General features: G+C 41.5%; 1 protein-coding gene across 1 annotated transcript; it reads right to left on the bottom strand.

Annotated features, from left to right (window-relative positions):
• Positions 1–1,160: 1,160 nt before the first annotated feature.
• On the bottom strand, positions 1,161–17,353 carry rcor2 (REST corepressor 2). The gene is made up of 14 exons (XM_057853585.1): positions 17,112–17,353; positions 13,059–13,208; positions 9,451–9,507; positions 7,772–7,852; positions 7,640–7,692; positions 7,407–7,568; positions 7,217–7,341; positions 7,083–7,149; positions 6,778–7,017; positions 6,630–6,707; positions 6,509–6,566; positions 4,674–4,741; positions 4,446–4,595; positions 1,161–2,423 (listed from the first exon to the last, which is right to left on the bottom strand). The coding sequence occupies exons 2-14, from the start codon at positions 13,180–13,182 to the stop codon at positions 2,088–2,090; spliced, it is 1,599 nt and encodes a 532-aa protein (XP_057709568.1). The 5' UTR covers positions 13,183–13,208; positions 17,112–17,353; the 3' UTR covers positions 1,161–2,087.
• Positions 17,354–18,403: the final 1,050 nt, after the last annotated feature.

The following is an 18,403-nucleotide window of genomic DNA, read 5'->3' as shown; positions in this document are numbered from 1 at the left end:
GCGATAGGCGTCCAATCCATGTGGATTAAAGGCTAGCAGCGTGGCTTCATATCTATCGAAATCATTATAAATGCCATTGACAGCTATGTATGTCGATTCAATTGATGCCAATGTACTTGAATTCCATTGACAGCCATGTATTTCCTTGCCATTGACGGCCATGTACGTCAATGCCATTGACAGCCATGTATGTCGATTCTGTTGATGCCATATATGTTGATTCCGCTCATGCCAATGTACATGAATTCCATTGACATGTGTAAGGGGTACACGCAGGTCCACGTGTGTGAAGAGGTGCGTGGAAAAACCTTCCCTTCCCTCCGATGCCTTCATGTGGGGATGCTGGCAGATGTGCTGTTGGCTCGAGCTCAAGGCACATCGGTTAGTGTCCCTGCACTGTCGAAAGTGAGCGCGGCGTGGGTTTGCGTCCCAGCCTGGTAAGAGAGGTGGGAGCGGGGCGCGGCGCGTTTTACACCGGTTACAATGGTACCGTGACCCGGATCGGCAGCAAGGGTTTTCGGGGGGGTGAGTGTAACGGGTACCTGCAGGTCCGCGTGTGTGAAGCGGTGCGTGGAAAAATCTTCCGATGCCTTCATGTGGGGACGCTGGCGGCTGTGCCGTTGGCTCGAGCTTATGGAGGGAATTTTGTTTTCTTCAGGCAGTCATTTTTGTATATCTCACTGGAACAGCACCAAACAAAAGTTCCAGCATCAACGCCTTGCCCAATGCAGATTCTTTACTCTTGACATGATGATGATGCTGGAACTTTGGATTTTTTTTTCCTCAGAATGGAGTGATTCCATGTACCTATTTCCCTGCACTTGCTCTATAAAAGTAACATTTACCGACCACCACAATGTTTTCTATTCATTTTTAGTGTTTCTGAATGCTAGAGTTGCACTGTTGAACTAATTCATTATTTTTTCACGCTCTTTATCAGAGTTTGTTCTACACAATAAAATGTCTGAGAGAGTGCCTGTCCCAGATTAGTGATTCCATACTTTTTGCTAGGGGTTGTACATCCATGCTATTGACATCAATGCACGTCCATGCCATCGACGGCCATATACGTCAAAATATCAACAAAAAGCGACCTGAAATCAGTAGTACGTGACCCTAAGCTACTTTCTAGTTACAATTCCCGAAATTATTTGTTGAAAGTGTGCAAAAGTTGAAACCGTGTGGACATTTCTTTATTCTAGAAAAGAAAAATGTAAACAATTTCTCACATACAGCACACACAATATTCTTTTCACGTGAAAACAAAAATACAGGTTTCTTTTCCTTGCACATTATTTAAAAAAACCAAACCAGCTTCGTGGACAGCAAACTTTTTTAACCCAACTTTACGGTCAGTCCTGACATGCCACCAAACCACTGAAAAATTTGGATAAGGTTCATTTATCAAAACATATTAGCAGCTGTCATAAGAAGGTCAGTTCCCCCCACCCCCTTCCTTGTTTGTGCTTTTAAAGCGACAACTGACTTTGGCTGAACAAGTTGCGAGTTGCAGGAGACGAGGTAAAACGACTCGCAACTCAAGTCGCACGCAAAAGGCTCCTTAGTGCTTTGTCAATAATAATTAACAACCTAAACAATCATCTACCCTATACTTCATAGTAAAAATCTAGTTTGAAATTAAAGAAAAAAAATCAAGCACACACATTTCAATCCAGTTCATACCAGGAAAACATGAGAGAATTCAAGTCAAAACGCAAAAGCTGTTTAAACGACAGGTAGTGTTCGGAACCATTAAATCGTGTTGTAACGTAAGTGGTCTGGAGGTAGGTGTGACAGTGCAGATATAGTACAAACACTTAAGAGCTGACATTTTGGAGCGCAGTGTTTAGAAGACACTGAAAACTTTAGTGGATGAGAGTCGCAAATTCTCAAAGGGGGAATCTTTCCATGGGAAACGACAAATTTGGCTATGAAAGATAAGGTGAATAGAGCTGCTATTTGAGCCAAATTCTGAAAAAGTACATTTTAAAATGGTGGTCAAAAGTTTCCAATTTGGAATCTTTCCAAAATCACTTCCCATGGAAATTTCCATCTTTTACGACCCTTGTGCACGTGTTTCACCATTCCTAGTGAGAGTTGGCCTGTTCCACTTTGATGCCCACCAGCGACGGCGGCACCTGCATGGCGACGGAGGGCGAGGAGCTGGGTGGAGAAGCCCGCAGGCTTCCGGAGGACGAGGTGACGGCGGGCCGAATCAGGGGCGGCGGCGGGTGGTTGTGAGGGGCCCGGTTTTGCAGCGGACGGGTCTGCAGCGGCGGGGGCTGGCGCAGTAGGCTCGGCGGGGCTGAGGGCGGCGCCGGGCGCAGCAGCGGGGGAGGCTGCGAGAGAGACGAGGGCGTCTGGTTGGAGGAGTGGGGCGAGGAGCTTCCGGTGGCGTCTGAAGAAGAGTCTTCCATCTTGACCTTAAAGTGCATACGACAGGATAAAAAAAATCTTAAAATAGCATTATTATCAGTGCTGTCAAATTTATCGTATTAACGGGCGGTAATTATTTCTGTAGAAATTACTCTGGGGCTTTGCTGTGTGGAGATACAGGCTTAGCCCCGCCCAGGTTGGTTTGGGGACATTTTCGGGACAATATCAGGTCGATTCCTGTTGATTTGGGGACATTTGGGAGACACATCCTGGTCATATCAGGTCATTTGCGGGCGTGTCCTCGTCAGACCAAGTCATTTGGGAACATTTGGGGGCGTGTCTTGGTCATATCAAGTAATTTGGGGACATTTGGTGGGGTGTCCTGGTTATATCAGGTCATTTGGGGACATTTGGGGGGCGTGGCCTGGTCATATTAGGTCATTTGGGGACATTTGGGGGCGTGTCTTCGTCATAACAGGTTATTTGGGGATATTTGGGGGTGTGTCCTGGTCATATCAGGTCTTTTGGGGACAAATGGTTAGGCGTCCTAGTCATATCAGATCAATTGGTGACATTTGGGGGGCGTGCCCTGGTCAGATCAGGTCATTTGGGGACATGTCCTGGTCATATCAGGTCATTTGGGGACATTTGTTTTTTGCCATTGAAAATGAATGGGTAATTTGGACGTCCATGGTCGTCAATGGCATCGACTTCCAGTTGCGTCAATGGAATCCATTGGCATCAATAGAATCGACAAACATGGCCATCAATGGCATTAAACAAAGTAAATGTATGTAGAATGTAAACAAACCAAGAGGTGTGACAGCTAGCCGACATGCTAAACCAAACCAAGTGAAGACTCAAAGTCTTATTTTGCTTTTCGAAGTGAAAAATCACACAACACTAGCCCGGACATGTCACACGGCGGCGGGGTTGTCGACTGTCTTCGCTGATCGGCAACCTGCCCGGCGGCGAGCAAGATACGGTTCGTTCCGCTGCTCCAGAGAGGAGAGATCGCCGGAGAAGCAGCTGGAGAGTACCGCCAGAGAAACCGGCTGACGTCGGAGGAGCACGTAGCTGCCACTTGGTCAACACGAATATGGAGCAAAACAATGATTTACTACACGGCGAAGACGTAAACAGTGAGTCTCGAGAGCGACGTGCAGTTGTTGTGCAGCTAACATGACAGGATGAGTCTGAGGAGAACTTTTCCACATGTCCGTCCATGATTAAACGTAAGTAAATAGTCCTTTATTTAAAGAAAGTTTGTAGTGTTTACTTTTTAATCGTTGTATTCGCGGCCATTTTTAACACAAAGTTGCAATTTCTGATGGGGTTCAAAAACACCAGGCAAACGAAGAGGGCAATAAGCCAAGTATAGAGGGGGGTGTGCAAACAAGCTGCCGGTCGTCGGCCGAGTGGCATTCTCGGCGGACAATCAGCCACAAAATGCAAGCCACCTCCATATTAAAACGTGTGCCATGATCCCAGAATTTGACATAATACAAAATATGACGTTTTACTCACTTCCTCGTAAGTCCAATGGTGCCACAGTATTAGGGTTTGTTTTGGCCAATGAACGGGAACCTTTTGAAACCCAAAAAGGCTCACATGCCTCTCCCTGGTGCAGCACCAATTTTCTACAGCCGTTTGGCTGGCGTGATGCCAAAAATAAAGGAATGAATCAGCAAAATTAGCTGAATCCGCAGTCCATCTGCATGTTATAAAGCAATGCTGTATTCTGAGATGCTGACCCGGGTGACGTCACATTCGCATTCGTCCTAAACCAGAGACTGAAGCCGGAAGTCACTCATTTTCATGGCGCGGGATTCAAAAATTGAATATATAAAACGATCGCTTCCACACACAACCAAGTGGTCCATTTCATTCAGGAGCATAAAACACTGCGTTAAATATGAAATAAACATGCTTTTAGGTGTCATACGCACTTTAAGGAAGCAAAAGGTTGGACACTGGGATCTTCCCTGTCATTTTCATACAGTATCGGTGCTGTGCTCATTTTTACCAATCTTTCATAGACATACCTGAGTATGATTAATTTTCCTCACCTCTTCCTCCTCTGCTCTTCCTTCACTCATGGCCACCATCTCATCGCCGCTCCGCCTCAGGTCCCGGGTAGCCACTTGCTCGGCGGCCCACTCCCTCAGCACTTCGTCCAGGTTGAACCTGCGGCGGTAGCTCACGAAGAACGAGCTCACCTGTCAGTGCAAGCGAGACCGGGTGACGGTGACCGCGTGCCTGTGTCTGGGGAAAGTGGGGTGTAGGAAGAAGCTTACCTGAGCTGACGTCTTGTTTCCAATCACTTCGGCGATGGCTGTGAAGTCTTTGCCGTACCGGCGGATTGCTGCAAAGCAACGTGATAAGAGAAAAATTTGAGTGCTACTTGTAGTGGTCCGATGTACCGTAATTTGCACACCCACCCACCCACCAAATTTTACACGAAAACGACATTTGTTCATAAACAAGCCACAGTGGACTAAAAGCTACAGCTGTCACTGCATTATGGGAGATTAACAGCAAAATACAGTGGGGCAAATAAGTATTTAGTCAACCAGTAATTGTGCAAAAACTCCCACTTGAAAATATTAGAGAGGCCTGTAATTGTCAACATGGGTAAACCTCAAACATGAGAGACAGAATGTGAAAAAAAAAACTGAAAATCACATTGTTTGATTTTTAAATAATTTATTTGCAAATTAGAGTGGAAAATAAGTATTTGGTCACCTACAAACAAGCAAGATTTCTGGCTGTCAAAGAGGTCTAACTTCATCTAACGAGGCTCCACTCATTACCTGTATTAATGGCTACTGTTTTAACTCATTATCGGGATAAAAGACCTGTCCACAACCTCAGTCAGTCACACTCCAAACTCCGTTTTTGGGGTTGTCGTTGGGCAATACAGACTTTCAACTCCCTTCACAGATTTTCTATGGGGTTGAGATCTGGGGACTGGCTAGACCACTCTAGGACCTTGAAATGCTTCTTACGAAGCCACTCCTTTGTTGCCCTGGCTGTGTGTTTGGGATCATTGTCATGCTGAAAGACCCAGCTATGTCTCATCTTCAGAGATTTTCACTCAAAATCTCCCGATACATGGCCCCATTCATTCTTTCCTTTACGCAGATCAGTCGTCCTGGTCCTTTTGCAGAAAAACAGCCCCAAAGCATGATGTTTCCACCTCCATGCTTCACAGTCGGCATGGTGTTCTTCAGATGCAATTCAGTATTCTTTCTCCTCCAAACAAAATAACCTGTGTTTCTACCCAAAAGTTCTATTTTGGTTTCATCTGACCATAACACATTCTCCAAGTCCTCTTCTGCATCACCCAAATGCTCTCCAGCGAACCACAGACGGGCCTGGACGTGTACTTTCTTCAGCAGGGGGACACGTCTGGCAGTGCAGGATTTGAGTCCTTGGCAGCGCATTGTGTTACTGATAGTAGCCTTTGTAACTGTGGTCCAAGCTCTCTGTAGGTCATTCACTAGGTCCCCCCCATGTGGTTCTGGGATTTTTGCTCACTGTTTTTGTTATCATTTTGACGCCACGGGTTGAGATCTTCCATGGAGCCCCAGATCGAGGGAGATTATCAGTGGTCTTGTATGTTTTCCATTTTCTAATAATTGTTCCCACAGTTGATTTCTTTACACCAAGCGTTTTACCTATTGCTGATTCAGTATTCCCAGCCTGGTGCAGGTCTACAATTTTTTCTCAGGTGTCCTTCGACAGCTCTTTGGTCTTGGCCATAGTTTGGAGTGTGACTGACTGAAGTTGTGGACAGGTGTCTTTTATACTGATGAGTTAAAACAGGTGCCATTAATACAGGTAATGAGTGGAGCCTTGTTAGAAGAAGTTAGTAGTGTTTAGTTAGTGTTTGTAGGAGACCAAATACTTATTTTCCACTCTAATTTGGAAATAAATTCTTTAAAAATCAAACATTTTTTCCACATGCTGTCTCTCATGGTTAAGGTCTACCCATGTAGACAATTACAGGCCTCTCTCATCTTTTCAAATAGGAGAACTTGCACAATTGGTGGTTGACTAAATACTTATTTGCCCCACTGTATATGCTCTCTGTATTTTTGATTATTTATGATGTATATGAGTCGTTCACCTTGCACAGCTAGCAATTGCTCCTCAGTTGTCCAACGAGCATTCATCTTGGAGTTGGGCTACAAAAGAGGAGCATGTCAGTTCGGAGTAACAAGCAAATGCCAGGAGAAATATATATATACCTCAATAGGTCTGAAACTGTCAACACCTTCATTGAGACTCAGTTTCAAACTGCTGTTGCTCTGTTTAATACTTTGGACCTGAAAGCGCAGCAAGTGTTTAATTGGCAGGTGGCACATAGACGTCGAATTTCCAGGGGAGGCCAGGCACCTGTCGCTTGAGTGATACCAGCTGCGTGTCCAGCTGTCTTATGGTCAGCACACCGGAGTCTTGCGAGGCGGACAGAGACGTGATGTCGGCCTGCTCCAGGTGCATCCCCTTAGGCGGCCGGCGACGCGCCCGGAGAGGGTGGTGGCGATACTGAGCCCCGACGTTTTCCTTCTTGATCGGGCCGGAGCGACCGGGTATGACTTTGTCCGAGGTGGTGTTGTTGGCGTTCTGTTTAGCTGCCTGTGCAGAGACGAGAGTTAACTGTATAGACTTTTCGGGAGACTTTTTCTCCCGTTAACGCTCACCTCCTTCTTGGCGTCGAGCTCAAAGTCACTGTCGCTGCCGGGTTCTCCTTCCTCCAGCTCATCATTGCTAGATTCGAAGAACACAAGTTTCATACTCCCCGTTCGCTTCTTTTCGCCGTTGTTGTTGTCCTCACCTATCCTCTTTCTCTCTCTTGCTGACCAGCCTCCTGGCCTGGCGATCCATGACAGAGGTTCTGGTTCTCGTCTTCTTCCAGCCGTAATAGTACTTCACCAGGCTAGATATCAGCTTATCTGGAAGCTAAAAAACAAATGATTCTCTCCCATCAAGTTTTATAAACATTGACGCGTCATGTGGCGTCTCACCATCTGCTGAATGCGGTGGAAGCTCTTCCCGTGGAAGCTGAAGGCCTGCTCGAACAGAACTTTGTCCTCCACCGTCCACTCGTCGGGGAATGGCGTAAAGTTGGCCAAGTCGGCCAGCGAGCGCTCCACGTCGTGCTTGTGCCACAGCAACATGCCGAGCGCCTGCCGGGGAAGCGTTCGCACGTCCGATCGCATTCGCGGTGACAATAGCGAGGACGTCCGATCTACTCTACCTGTTCCATGTTGTAGCCGTGTTTTTCTTTCGCCATCAGGATGTATTCATCCACTGCACGTGACCAGAACATAAAAACAATGAAGATTTTGCGAAATGTGTAAAAGCGTGCAAATGCGGCGAAAGTGCGTACGCATTGCATCCGAGAGCTGTCCGTTGGGACACCAGACCAACATGCTCCTTTGGTCCTTCTCATCGTAACGCGCCGGGCTATCTGCAATTGAAACTGGATTTCAAGACTCGTTTTATCTCGGTAACGCTGCCAGGTCAAACAGGTTTGGTGATCACCAGACGACACAGGAATCACATGTCTGTTGTGATCATAGTACTAGCTTAACTCAAATGATCATTTCAGACCTCATAATACTCCTACGTAAGGGCACTCGCAAGTAGGGGTGTGTCAAAATATCAATATTGTGATATGTCATGATTAGGGCTGCAGCGATCGATTATTTTAGTAGGCGATTAATCGATGAATTAGTTTGAATAATCGAGTAATCTGATGAGGAAAATCAAAAATTAAAATATCTGCGCTGAGCCTCAAACCGTACAAACGCTAATAATGAGGATCTAAGTACAACAAAAGAACAATTGGCTAACTTGCATAGCAAAAGTCCGCTAGCTTAAATGTTATAAAATGCTAACTTTTTTTTTACAGCGCTCTTAACAAATCAAACACATATTCACTCAAAAACCAGCTAAATATACCTATACGCTTAATTACATATGCATTAAAATACATTAGCTCAAACAAAAACTTATGTTGGTCTTAACAAAGAGCAGCTGGATTCAGTCATGTGAAATGAGTTATGTCATATACACTCTTACCACTAGAGGGCAGTGTATCCACCCAAAGCAATCAAATTAAATGCAATAACTTTCAAAACCATTACAGCGCCACTTTAATTAACAACAATTCGCGAACTTACAGAGCCAAAGTTCGCTAGCTTAAATGCTATAAAAATTTTTCTTTAACAATGATCTTAACAAATGGTTCAAACACATATTCCCACAAAAAATCTAAATATAACTATAAACTAAATTACAAATGTTATAAAAAAAAAATATATGAAAAAAAAAATGCGTATGTTGGTCTTTACAGGGAGCAGCTGGATTCAGCCATGTGAAATGAGTTATATTCACTGTTGCCATTAGAGGGCAGTGTATCCACCCAAATCAATCAAACTAAATGCAAACACTTTCAATACCATTACAGCGCCACTTTAATTAACAACAATTCGCTAACTTACATAGCAAAAGTTCGCTAGCTTAAATACTATAAAATATTTTCTTTAACAATGATCTCAACAAATGGTTCAAACACATATCCCCCCCCCCAAAAAAAACTATAAACTAAATTACAAATGCATTAAAAAAAAACATTACATGAGAAAAAAAAACTTTGCGTATGTTGGTCTTTACTGGGAGCAGCTGGATTCAGCCATGCGAAATGAGTTATATTCACTGTTGCCACCCAAATCAATCAAACTAAATGCAAACACTTTCAATATAAGCCATTACAAAGCCACTTTAATTAAACAAATACTCAAAGCAAAAAATTTTAATTTGAATCTAATTTTAAACACTGGTCATTCCTTGGTTCGTACACCACGGTGGAGATGTGCGAGTGGTTCCAAGCTGGCTACAAATCATTTCAACACCACTTTAATGAATGCTCGAAGCAGCAAAATTTAATTCAAATTTTTTTTCTACTAATTACTCGAGTTAATCGATTAATCGTTGCAGAACTAGTCGTGATACTTGTATATACAGTATATACCGCTCTTTGTACTTCTTGAGTTCAGCCCTTACCTGGTTTAAACTCTGGGATCTGGGCCTGGTAGTCTCCTCCCACTCGAATCATGCTGTCTGTGGAGGAGAGAAATTGTTATTTCTCTTGTTTTATCATGGGTGTGGTAGGTGAGGCTCAGAAAATGACACGGCTTCTGTTTAACAAGCGGCCGGGTAGGATTGTAAGAAGACAACCATGACACTGAAAAACTCTTGGTTCATTGACCTGAACCAATATTCACACATCCAAATGACAACACTCAAAACAACTGTAAAAACAATCTAATACGAAAACTACCGTAATTTTTGCCCAATGAGGGACACCTGACTATTAGCCGCCACCTACCAAATTTGTAAAACAAATGACATTTGTTCATAGATAAGCTGCACTGGACTATAAGCCGCAGCTGTCCTCACTGTATTATGGGATATTTAAACCAAAAGATATTAATCGGTAACACTTATTAGACAGAGGCGTCATAGGACTAAATGAACCACCATGAAGCTTTGAACCAATTGGATACAAAGACGCTTTATTTGGTCATCACTGCTCCCACAGTCAACCCCTGCTGCCACCTCCTGTCAACACTGTTGTTGTCCAACATGCCTCCTAGCATGCATTGCAGCGCTACAGATGTAAATAACAATCAAAACACATGTTCTGTGCTCATTATTTCTTCAGTTACTGTTCCAGTTGTTTCATTCATTGCTAGTTATGGTATTTGTTAACACTTTGTTTGACAGTGGCGCCACAAGACTGTCATAAGACAAACCTAATTATGACATGACACTGTCATGAGCATTAATGAATGCTTATAACATGTCATTCAGGGTTATCTGGCAAATTATCACACATTTGAATGGATGTAAATGGAGTTAGTAACATAATTTGCCAGATGACACTTAACTCATTTGCTCCCGGAACCGTATAAATACGTTCTATTTCCAAATGCTTCAGTGTCCCGATTACGTATTTATACGTCTTTTGCGTTTTTTTGTACAAGAAGCATCTAGAGCTTTCGATCTATCGCCAAAACAAAAAACAAGCCTCAAAACCCATTTTAAAGCAATAAAACTGGCCACTTGAGGGCAGTAGCGCATTTGTTAAGAGACCACAACTCAATTCAAACAGTACAACTTTATTAGGGAAGCTAGCAGAGCCCCTCCGCAGCTTGCTGCTCACTTCCACCGCACGCTCGAGGGTCCTGCACGGAAACGCGCACGGCCAAACCAGTTCCCCCCCAGGAACATAAGTTCCCCTGGTGAACGAGACAGTGGTCACCACAAAAAAAGACTTTAAAAAAAATCCATCTTTACGAGACAGTCGGCAATGAGGGAAAAGTTTAACCGCTGTCGCAGCCACCAAACGTCATCTCTCAGTTAGGTAAGTGTGAATAAATTGTTACTTTGCGATGAAAAGCTCTATTTGGCTGGTTGTTCATGTTATTTTGTAAAAGGAAAACATTATTCAGATGTTTGGGATGTCACTGAAGCTAAAAATAGCCGTGTTAAAGTCAAAATTATGTTTGAAATTTTTGCGTTTACAAAAAGCTCATTTTCTCCGTTTTTTCATCAGAAATTGGAAAAATGCTCAAACTAAGCTATTTTCTAATGCTGATTTCTAAAGAATGAAATAACGTATGAACTTACTTTTTTTCTGCTGAAAGAAGAGAGTCTAATCTTTCTTTTGGTGGGTTCCATGTTTATAAAGCAATAGAACAGAATTTTTTGTGGGCCGTGCAAAATCAGTCAAAATCCAGTAAAATGGCCTTGCTCCGGTGAAAATGGCTGGGAGTGAATGAGTTAATGACTTCTGTCATAAGCATTCAGTAATGGCCATGATAGGGTAATGTCATATTTATGACTGTCTTATGACGCCACTGTCAAATAAAGTGTTACTGATTATCCCCCCCGAAAAGCAAAAAATTAGCAGCAGGATTAAAAATGAAAAAAGTAGGGGCTTTTAGTCCGAAAATTATGATACTCGAAAGCGAATGAATGGGCTGAAGAGGATTTTTTTTTTTTTTTTTTTTTTTTTTTTAAACAAATGTGCTGACGTAGACATAATTATTTTTTTCCGGACGTATTAGGGCAGGATCCTCGGTTTAGAAAAGTTTTTTTTTTTTTTTTAATGTGTCAGTGTAGAGACGACCTAAATCAAAAGCTAATATGCTTCTCCAAAACATAATTCAAACGAACACTAAAGACGCTGATTAGCATAATGGCTAACTAGCATAGCGCAACGTCTCATCAGGAAACAATCCAAACAATTGGCTTTATTTACTCACTTCTGACGTAGGCACACTTGATCTAACAACACAAAAGACAATCCAACTTTCGAGACTTTGTAATATTATTGATTGAGCAACCCAACATGAGTGTAGCAGTGAACTCTCTCTCTCTTGCTCGAATCATTGGTGCATGCGGAGCCTCGCATTACACACAAACAAGGACCCAAACGGGACTGCTCATTGCTGCTTGCAAAAATCGACGATCAAATTAGTTGGCAACTAATTTATAAATCGATTTTAATTGATTAACGTAATTTTCAGACTAGAAACTGCTACTTTTTTCCCCTCAGTTTGAATCCTGTGACTTTGTAGTCCAGTGTGGCTTATCTGTTGATTTATTGGGTTAATGGGTAACACTTTATTTGATAGTGGCGTCATAACACTGCCGTAAGACCGTCATAATTATGATATGACACTATCATGGACATTAATGAATGCTTATGACCGATGTCATTAAATGTTATCTTGCAAATTATGTCATTAACTCCATATATGTCCAGCTCGAACATTTTACATGTATTTGAAACGGGATAATTTGCCGGATGACACAAAATGACATCTGCCATAAGAATTCGTAATGCTCATGGCAGTGTCATGTCATAATTATGATGGTTTTATGACAGTCTTATGGTGCCACTGTCAAATAAAGTGTTACCAAATACCATAACAAGCAATTAATGAAACAACTAGAACAGTAACTGAAGAAATAATTAGCAAAGAACAAGAATTTTGATACGTTATTTACATCTGTAGCACTGCAATGCATGCTAGTAGGAATATTGGACGACAACAGTGTTGATAGCAGGTGGCAGCAGAGGTTGACTGTCTCCTCCAAAGGAGTAGTGATGGCCAAATGAAGCTTCTTGAAGCAATGAAGCTTTGCACCAAATTAGTTCAAACCTTCATGGGGTTCATTTGGTCTTATGACAGTCTTATGACGCTGCTGTCAATTAAAGTGTTCCCGATTAATATATTTTGGTGTAAATATCCCATAACACAGTGAGGACAGCTGAAGCTTTTAGTCCAGTTCGGCTTATCTATGAACAAAAGCCGTTTTCATGTCAAATTTGGTGGTTGGCGGATTATATTCAGGTGCGCCTTATAGTCCTAAAATTACGGTAGTTGTTACATAAGCATTAATTAATGCGCAAGACAGTGTCATGTCATAATTATGTTGTTTGTCTTATGACAGTCTTATTACGCCACTATCCAATAGATTTTTTTCTATCCATATTGTCTGATCTTGATTGTTATTTTTTAAGTTAGGAATGTCACAATTTGAAATTCCTTCTAAACAATGTTGAAGCAGTAACATAACATTTGTTTGTTGGACCGAACCGTGAGCGTGCTCCTCATCGCTGCTCTCCTCCTCGGAATGTGGCTGGCTATTGCCATTGGTTACGGTCTTGGCTCGGCTCCTGGATAGGACGCCGGCCCCGGAGCGCTCCATCACTGAGGGCATGGCTTCCTAAGAGACCGCTAAGGACCCTAGACACATAACAAATAGAAAAAAATGTATTACATTATTTGACTGAACAAAAGATTTTTGAATAGAATGAGTTTTTTTCACCCGAAATTTAAACGTTTTAACAACAAAAACAGTTTTTATGTCGGTAGTATTTGCTGTAAAAACAAAAGAATGCGAAAAACAAGCTACGCATTTTCAATTCTTCTCCTATGAATGAGTTTATCACGAGTAGACGTCCAATAATTAATCTATTATGAAAATAATCGTTAGTTGCAGCCAGTGTTGTTTTCGTCAATGATGACAAAAATATTTCGTCGACGAACAATTTTTTCATGACGATGACGAGACAATGACGAGCTAAAAACGTATCTTCGGAGACTAAAACTTAACGACAATAATGCCAGTTTTCGTCTGACGAGACGAGACAAAAATGTGCCGTAGTTTTGTCGCTTGTTCACAATGTGTGACATTTTATGTGTCGTTAGCCTGCCAGGTTGTGTCACTCATGTGAGTTGCTGCGACCCCCCAACTCATCAACTAGTCTAGTGTCCTCTCCAGTCTCCCCATTGCTTGTTTTGAGACACACAGTAAGATTTGTCTTCTTATCTCGGCAATAAAGAATATTATATGTTGTTTTAGCCTAGTAAGGTCTGTGCTGAGTGCTAAATGTAGCTCGTAGCGTTAGCATAGCATTCACGTTCACGTTAGCAATAGCGAGCGTCCTCCTAAACTCTCGGACAACTTTTGTACAAACAGTTCAGCAGGTCACTTGGAGTGAAACTTTTGAATTTTACAGACGAAAATACTGAGTTAACGTCGACTAAAATTAGATGAAATTAGTCTGAGTTTTAGTCAACAAAAATTAGACGACGACAGACACATTTTGAAATCATAAGCGGATTTTAAGGGGGGCCCTGGTGGCCGAAAAGTGTCATTGAATGTAACTGACTTTCCTATATACGTATATAAAAGTTGTAAAGCAATAAAACTGCAACAAAAATGAATGAAATGAACAATGGACAAAAAAAAAAACATTTTTAAAATGGGTCAAAATTATTTTTCAAGCACCTTAGACTGTCATTTGCTTTGCATATAATTTAAAAAAAAAATCAAAATTAGAAATACAAGATTTTTAAAAATGTATTTTGTTTTCTTGTTTTCTTTGATCGAAAATTAATCGTTAATCGATTAACTCGAGTATTCGATTAGAAAAAAATATTCGAATTAAATTTTTTTGCCTCGAGTAGTCGTTTGATTGAAGTGGCGTTGTGAAGTTTTATTTTGAAAGTGTTTACATTTAGTTTATTGATTAGGGTGGATACATCGCCCTCTGGTCTGCCTCATTTCACTTGGCTGAATTCAACTGCTCCCTGTTAAGACCAACGTAAGCTAAGTTTTTCTTTGGGCTAATGTTTTTTTCATGCATTCCTAATTTAGTTTATATGTATATTTAGCCGTTTTTGTGGGAATATGAGTCTGAGCCATTTGTTAAGAGCATTGGGAAAAAAAAGTTAGCATTTTATAGCATTTAAGCTAGCGGATTTTTGCCATGTAAGTTAGCCAATTGTGCTTTTGTTGTACATAGATCCTCATTTATTTATTTTTAATACCGTTTGAGGCTCAGCTCAGGTATTTTATTTTTCATGTTCCTTTTCCGATTACTCAATTATTCGAACTAGTTCATCGATTAATCAACTACTAAAATAATCGATAGCTGCAGACCTAGTCCTAATCATAATGTGGCCCTAACACAAAAAGGATTGTTTCAATCAAAGAAAATTTTTTCAATGAAAAATTAAGCGTTCAAATGCAAATTTTTCAATTTCGAATATTTTTTCGCATTCAAAAACTTTTTCTATAATTGAAATTTTTCTTTTTGATTAAAGGTATTTTCTTTTTGAAAATCTTTTTTTTTTTTTAAGCAACTTATTTTTTGATTGAACAATAAAGACAAAAATGTCCTAGCCAAAACGTGGCCCAAAAATAAATCAACATAACTTCAATCAAAAAAAAAAAAAAAATCTAAATAGGTTTCACATGCATTTTTTTTTCCAATTTTATTTTTGCAATCAAACACATTTATTTTTGATTGAAGCTACATTTTATTGGGTTGAAAATATATTTTGATTGAAGCAACTTTTTTGGGGGGATTGAATAATAAAGACACAAATCTACCTCCATATGGCTCCGCCCAGGGGATACAATTTTTGACTGGGGTAACTACATTTGCACGACACCGGCGGGCGTACCATATTCAATGGATGACGATCTTGGCGAAAAGTATTGCCTAATTTAGAATTCCCATCAAGAATGATCAAAACGCTCATTGTCAACTTATTATTATAAATATTCTTCCAAGCAGGGCCGGCCCAGGCCATTTGGGTGCCCTAAGCAAAATAATGCCAAGGGGCCCATATTTTTGGCCTACCATTTCGTCACAGTGTACTGTGAAACCCATACATGCAATCCAACCAATATGTCCATATTTTGTATATTAATCAGATTTTGTGGCACTGCATTCTTCAAACTTCTCACCCCAAATTATTGTCAGTACTTACAGTAGATATCACCAAATCTTTTTCTAAAAGAGGAAAGAAGTTAAGGAAGAACTTTTATCTTTTAAGCTTGTAATCAAGTATCAAAACTCACAAAAGTCAAATAAAGCAAACTGTAGTAAAAAAAAATATATATATATGAATTAAACAATTGCCAGATTGCCCCCTATCTGGGCCCCCTAGTGGTCAGGGGCCCTAAGCAGCTGCATAGTCTGCGCATAGGCTGGGCCGGCCCTGCTTCCAAGTTAATTTTATTGCTTACTCTGCGTTTCGGGGTGATCAACATGTTGTGCCCCCCTGCCCCAAAAGTCAAATTCCGCCTACGTTTGAAATTACAAAAATATGACTGATACTAATAAGCATTTTCATCCAAAAGACGAAAATTAAAATGGCTGCCAAAAACAACACTGGTTGCAGCCCTAATTGTCACACCCCTATAGGTCAAATGAGGACATCCCATCGCATTAGCATCCAAAAAACGCACAATCAAATCCTTAACATCCCCTAAATTTGTTACCACCTCAAAAAAGGTTTTAAACAGGAATTGTCGGGTAACGCGAGGCTCTGTAAGGGGGTCTTTGTCTGTCAAAACGCCCCCCTCTTTCCGCCCCCAAAACAGCAACAGCTGTCCAGACATGAACACCCCAGTAATTGTTCAAAATATATTTCTCTGTTTTAGCTGGTGCGTTCATATGACAGCAAATGACTAATCTCCGCCTAACTTTTTTGCTTTGTAATTGTATTTTTTTAAGAACAGCACTAAACTGAGAGCGCCTGCAGTAGCCTCGGTCACACTGATGGTAGCCTCGGAATTATTACATACACAGAAAATAAATTTTTTAAAAATTATAAAAAAAATTGAGCAGAACCAAAAACGTTACCGAAAGCCGATAGTTGATTTTTAGCCGCATTCATGTTTTGATAATACGCACTATATCATTACTCAACTCGTAATAACCCCGAATTCAACGGTTTTACGTATTTATAAAGCCCAAAAACCCGCCATACGGGCTTTAATTACGAATTCCCTTCTTTGTTTGTGGTTCTTGTGACAAACACAAGTCCGTCCCTTTTGTTTTCAACACGCTCAACGTCGTCCCGGGAGCGAGTCAATCTCGTGGAAGTCATTTAAAGTCGCCCTTTTTGGCTCAAATACCTCCGTTCCTTTCGTGGTGTTTCGTCGCTTCGTATAAAGTTGATATTTATTTGAAAATAAGGCCCGTAGTCCTGTTTCATACTCCGGTGTGTGTTATTCAAACATAGTTGGGATGCTAGCATTAGCCACTTAGCTCGTTGAGGCTACAACCTCCGCGTTACATTAGTAACGTTTACTCCTAGTTGAGAGTCAACATAACAGTCGCGTTGTACCTGCGTGCCTCGTTCCTCTGCCGGATTGGAAACTTATGTATAGCTCTCAATTTCACGCTGGCTTTGATAATCTCCTCCGGACTTCCAAAATAAGGAGTTATTTCCCCAAATAACGCGTTAATTCCTCAAATTGAGTACAATGAACGCAAGCGGCGGCGTGGAGCACAAATGGAAGCAGCCGGCGAGCCGCATATCTCCCTCGGAATTGGCCGGTGCTCCTCCGCCGACCAGCCTCGCCAATTGAAGCGAGGGCGAAATAGTCCGCGTTAAAGTCGTCGGTCTATCTCGAATGGTGCTCGCCTTCACGGTTGTTGAAAAATTGAAATACCCGCGTTGGAATGTTTGGCGTATCGATCAAAAACATCAGTTGGGGACTACTTTCACGAATGCCTGCGGAGGGATGTGTCAAGTGTGCATCTCTGTACTCCGGCAGGCTGTCCAGACTTGCACTCGTGTATGCAGGGTGGGGGAGTTGGAGTTGGGGTGTGGTACTGATAGTGGTGGGGGGCATTTTCGCGATGTTTCATGATCCATGCCTTCTAGAGACTTTCTTCTGCATGTGTGTGCTATCCACATCTGATAGTGGTACATAGTCTCCCATGCATGCGTGGAAGCTGCAAAAAAAACAGAAATACACATACTCCTTCATTCTTCATGGGCTTCTTCCACACTCCATCCATGTTTCTGTTGCCGTGTCACTCTCAGGCCTCCCTTCCCCTCCCCCATCCTAGCACAATGCTACTTTACACTTGCCTCCTCCTCTCAGTCAAGTCCAAGGTGCTCACCATTCCTCTTCATCCTTCCATCCTGGAACATAGATTGGGATGTGATAGAGTGAAGTCATCCTGGTGTCAAGTGACTTTCAAGAGAGGACGACCTCCCTCGATTGCCTCTTCTGCATGCAAATACGTGTGGAAAATGGAGATTCATGTTTTAACTCTTCCAATTTTTTTCTTACATTTTTAAAAACAGTGGGGCAAATAAGTATTTAGTCAACCACCAATTGTGCAAGTTCTCCTACTTGAAAAGATTAGAGAGGCCTGTAATTGTGAAAATGGGTAAACCTCAACCATGAGAGACAGAATGTGGGGAAAAAAACAGAAAATCACATTGTTTGATTTTTAAAGATTTTATTTCCAAATTAGAGTGGAAAATAAGTACTGTAATTTTCGGACTATAAGCCGCTACTTTTTTCCTTAATTTTGATACCTGTGGCTTATAGTCCAGTGCGGCTTATTTGTTGATTTTTTTTTAGGTAACACTTTATTTGACAGCGGTGTCATAAGACTGTC

Source organism: Corythoichthys intestinalis, chromosome 13, assembly GCF_030265065.1.
Source record: "Corythoichthys intestinalis isolate RoL2023-P3 chromosome 13, ASM3026506v1, whole genome shotgun sequence".
Lineage (NCBI taxonomy): Eukaryota > Metazoa > Chordata > Actinopteri > Syngnathiformes > Syngnathidae > Corythoichthys > Corythoichthys intestinalis.
This window is presented reverse-complemented; position numbering and strand designations above follow the sequence as displayed.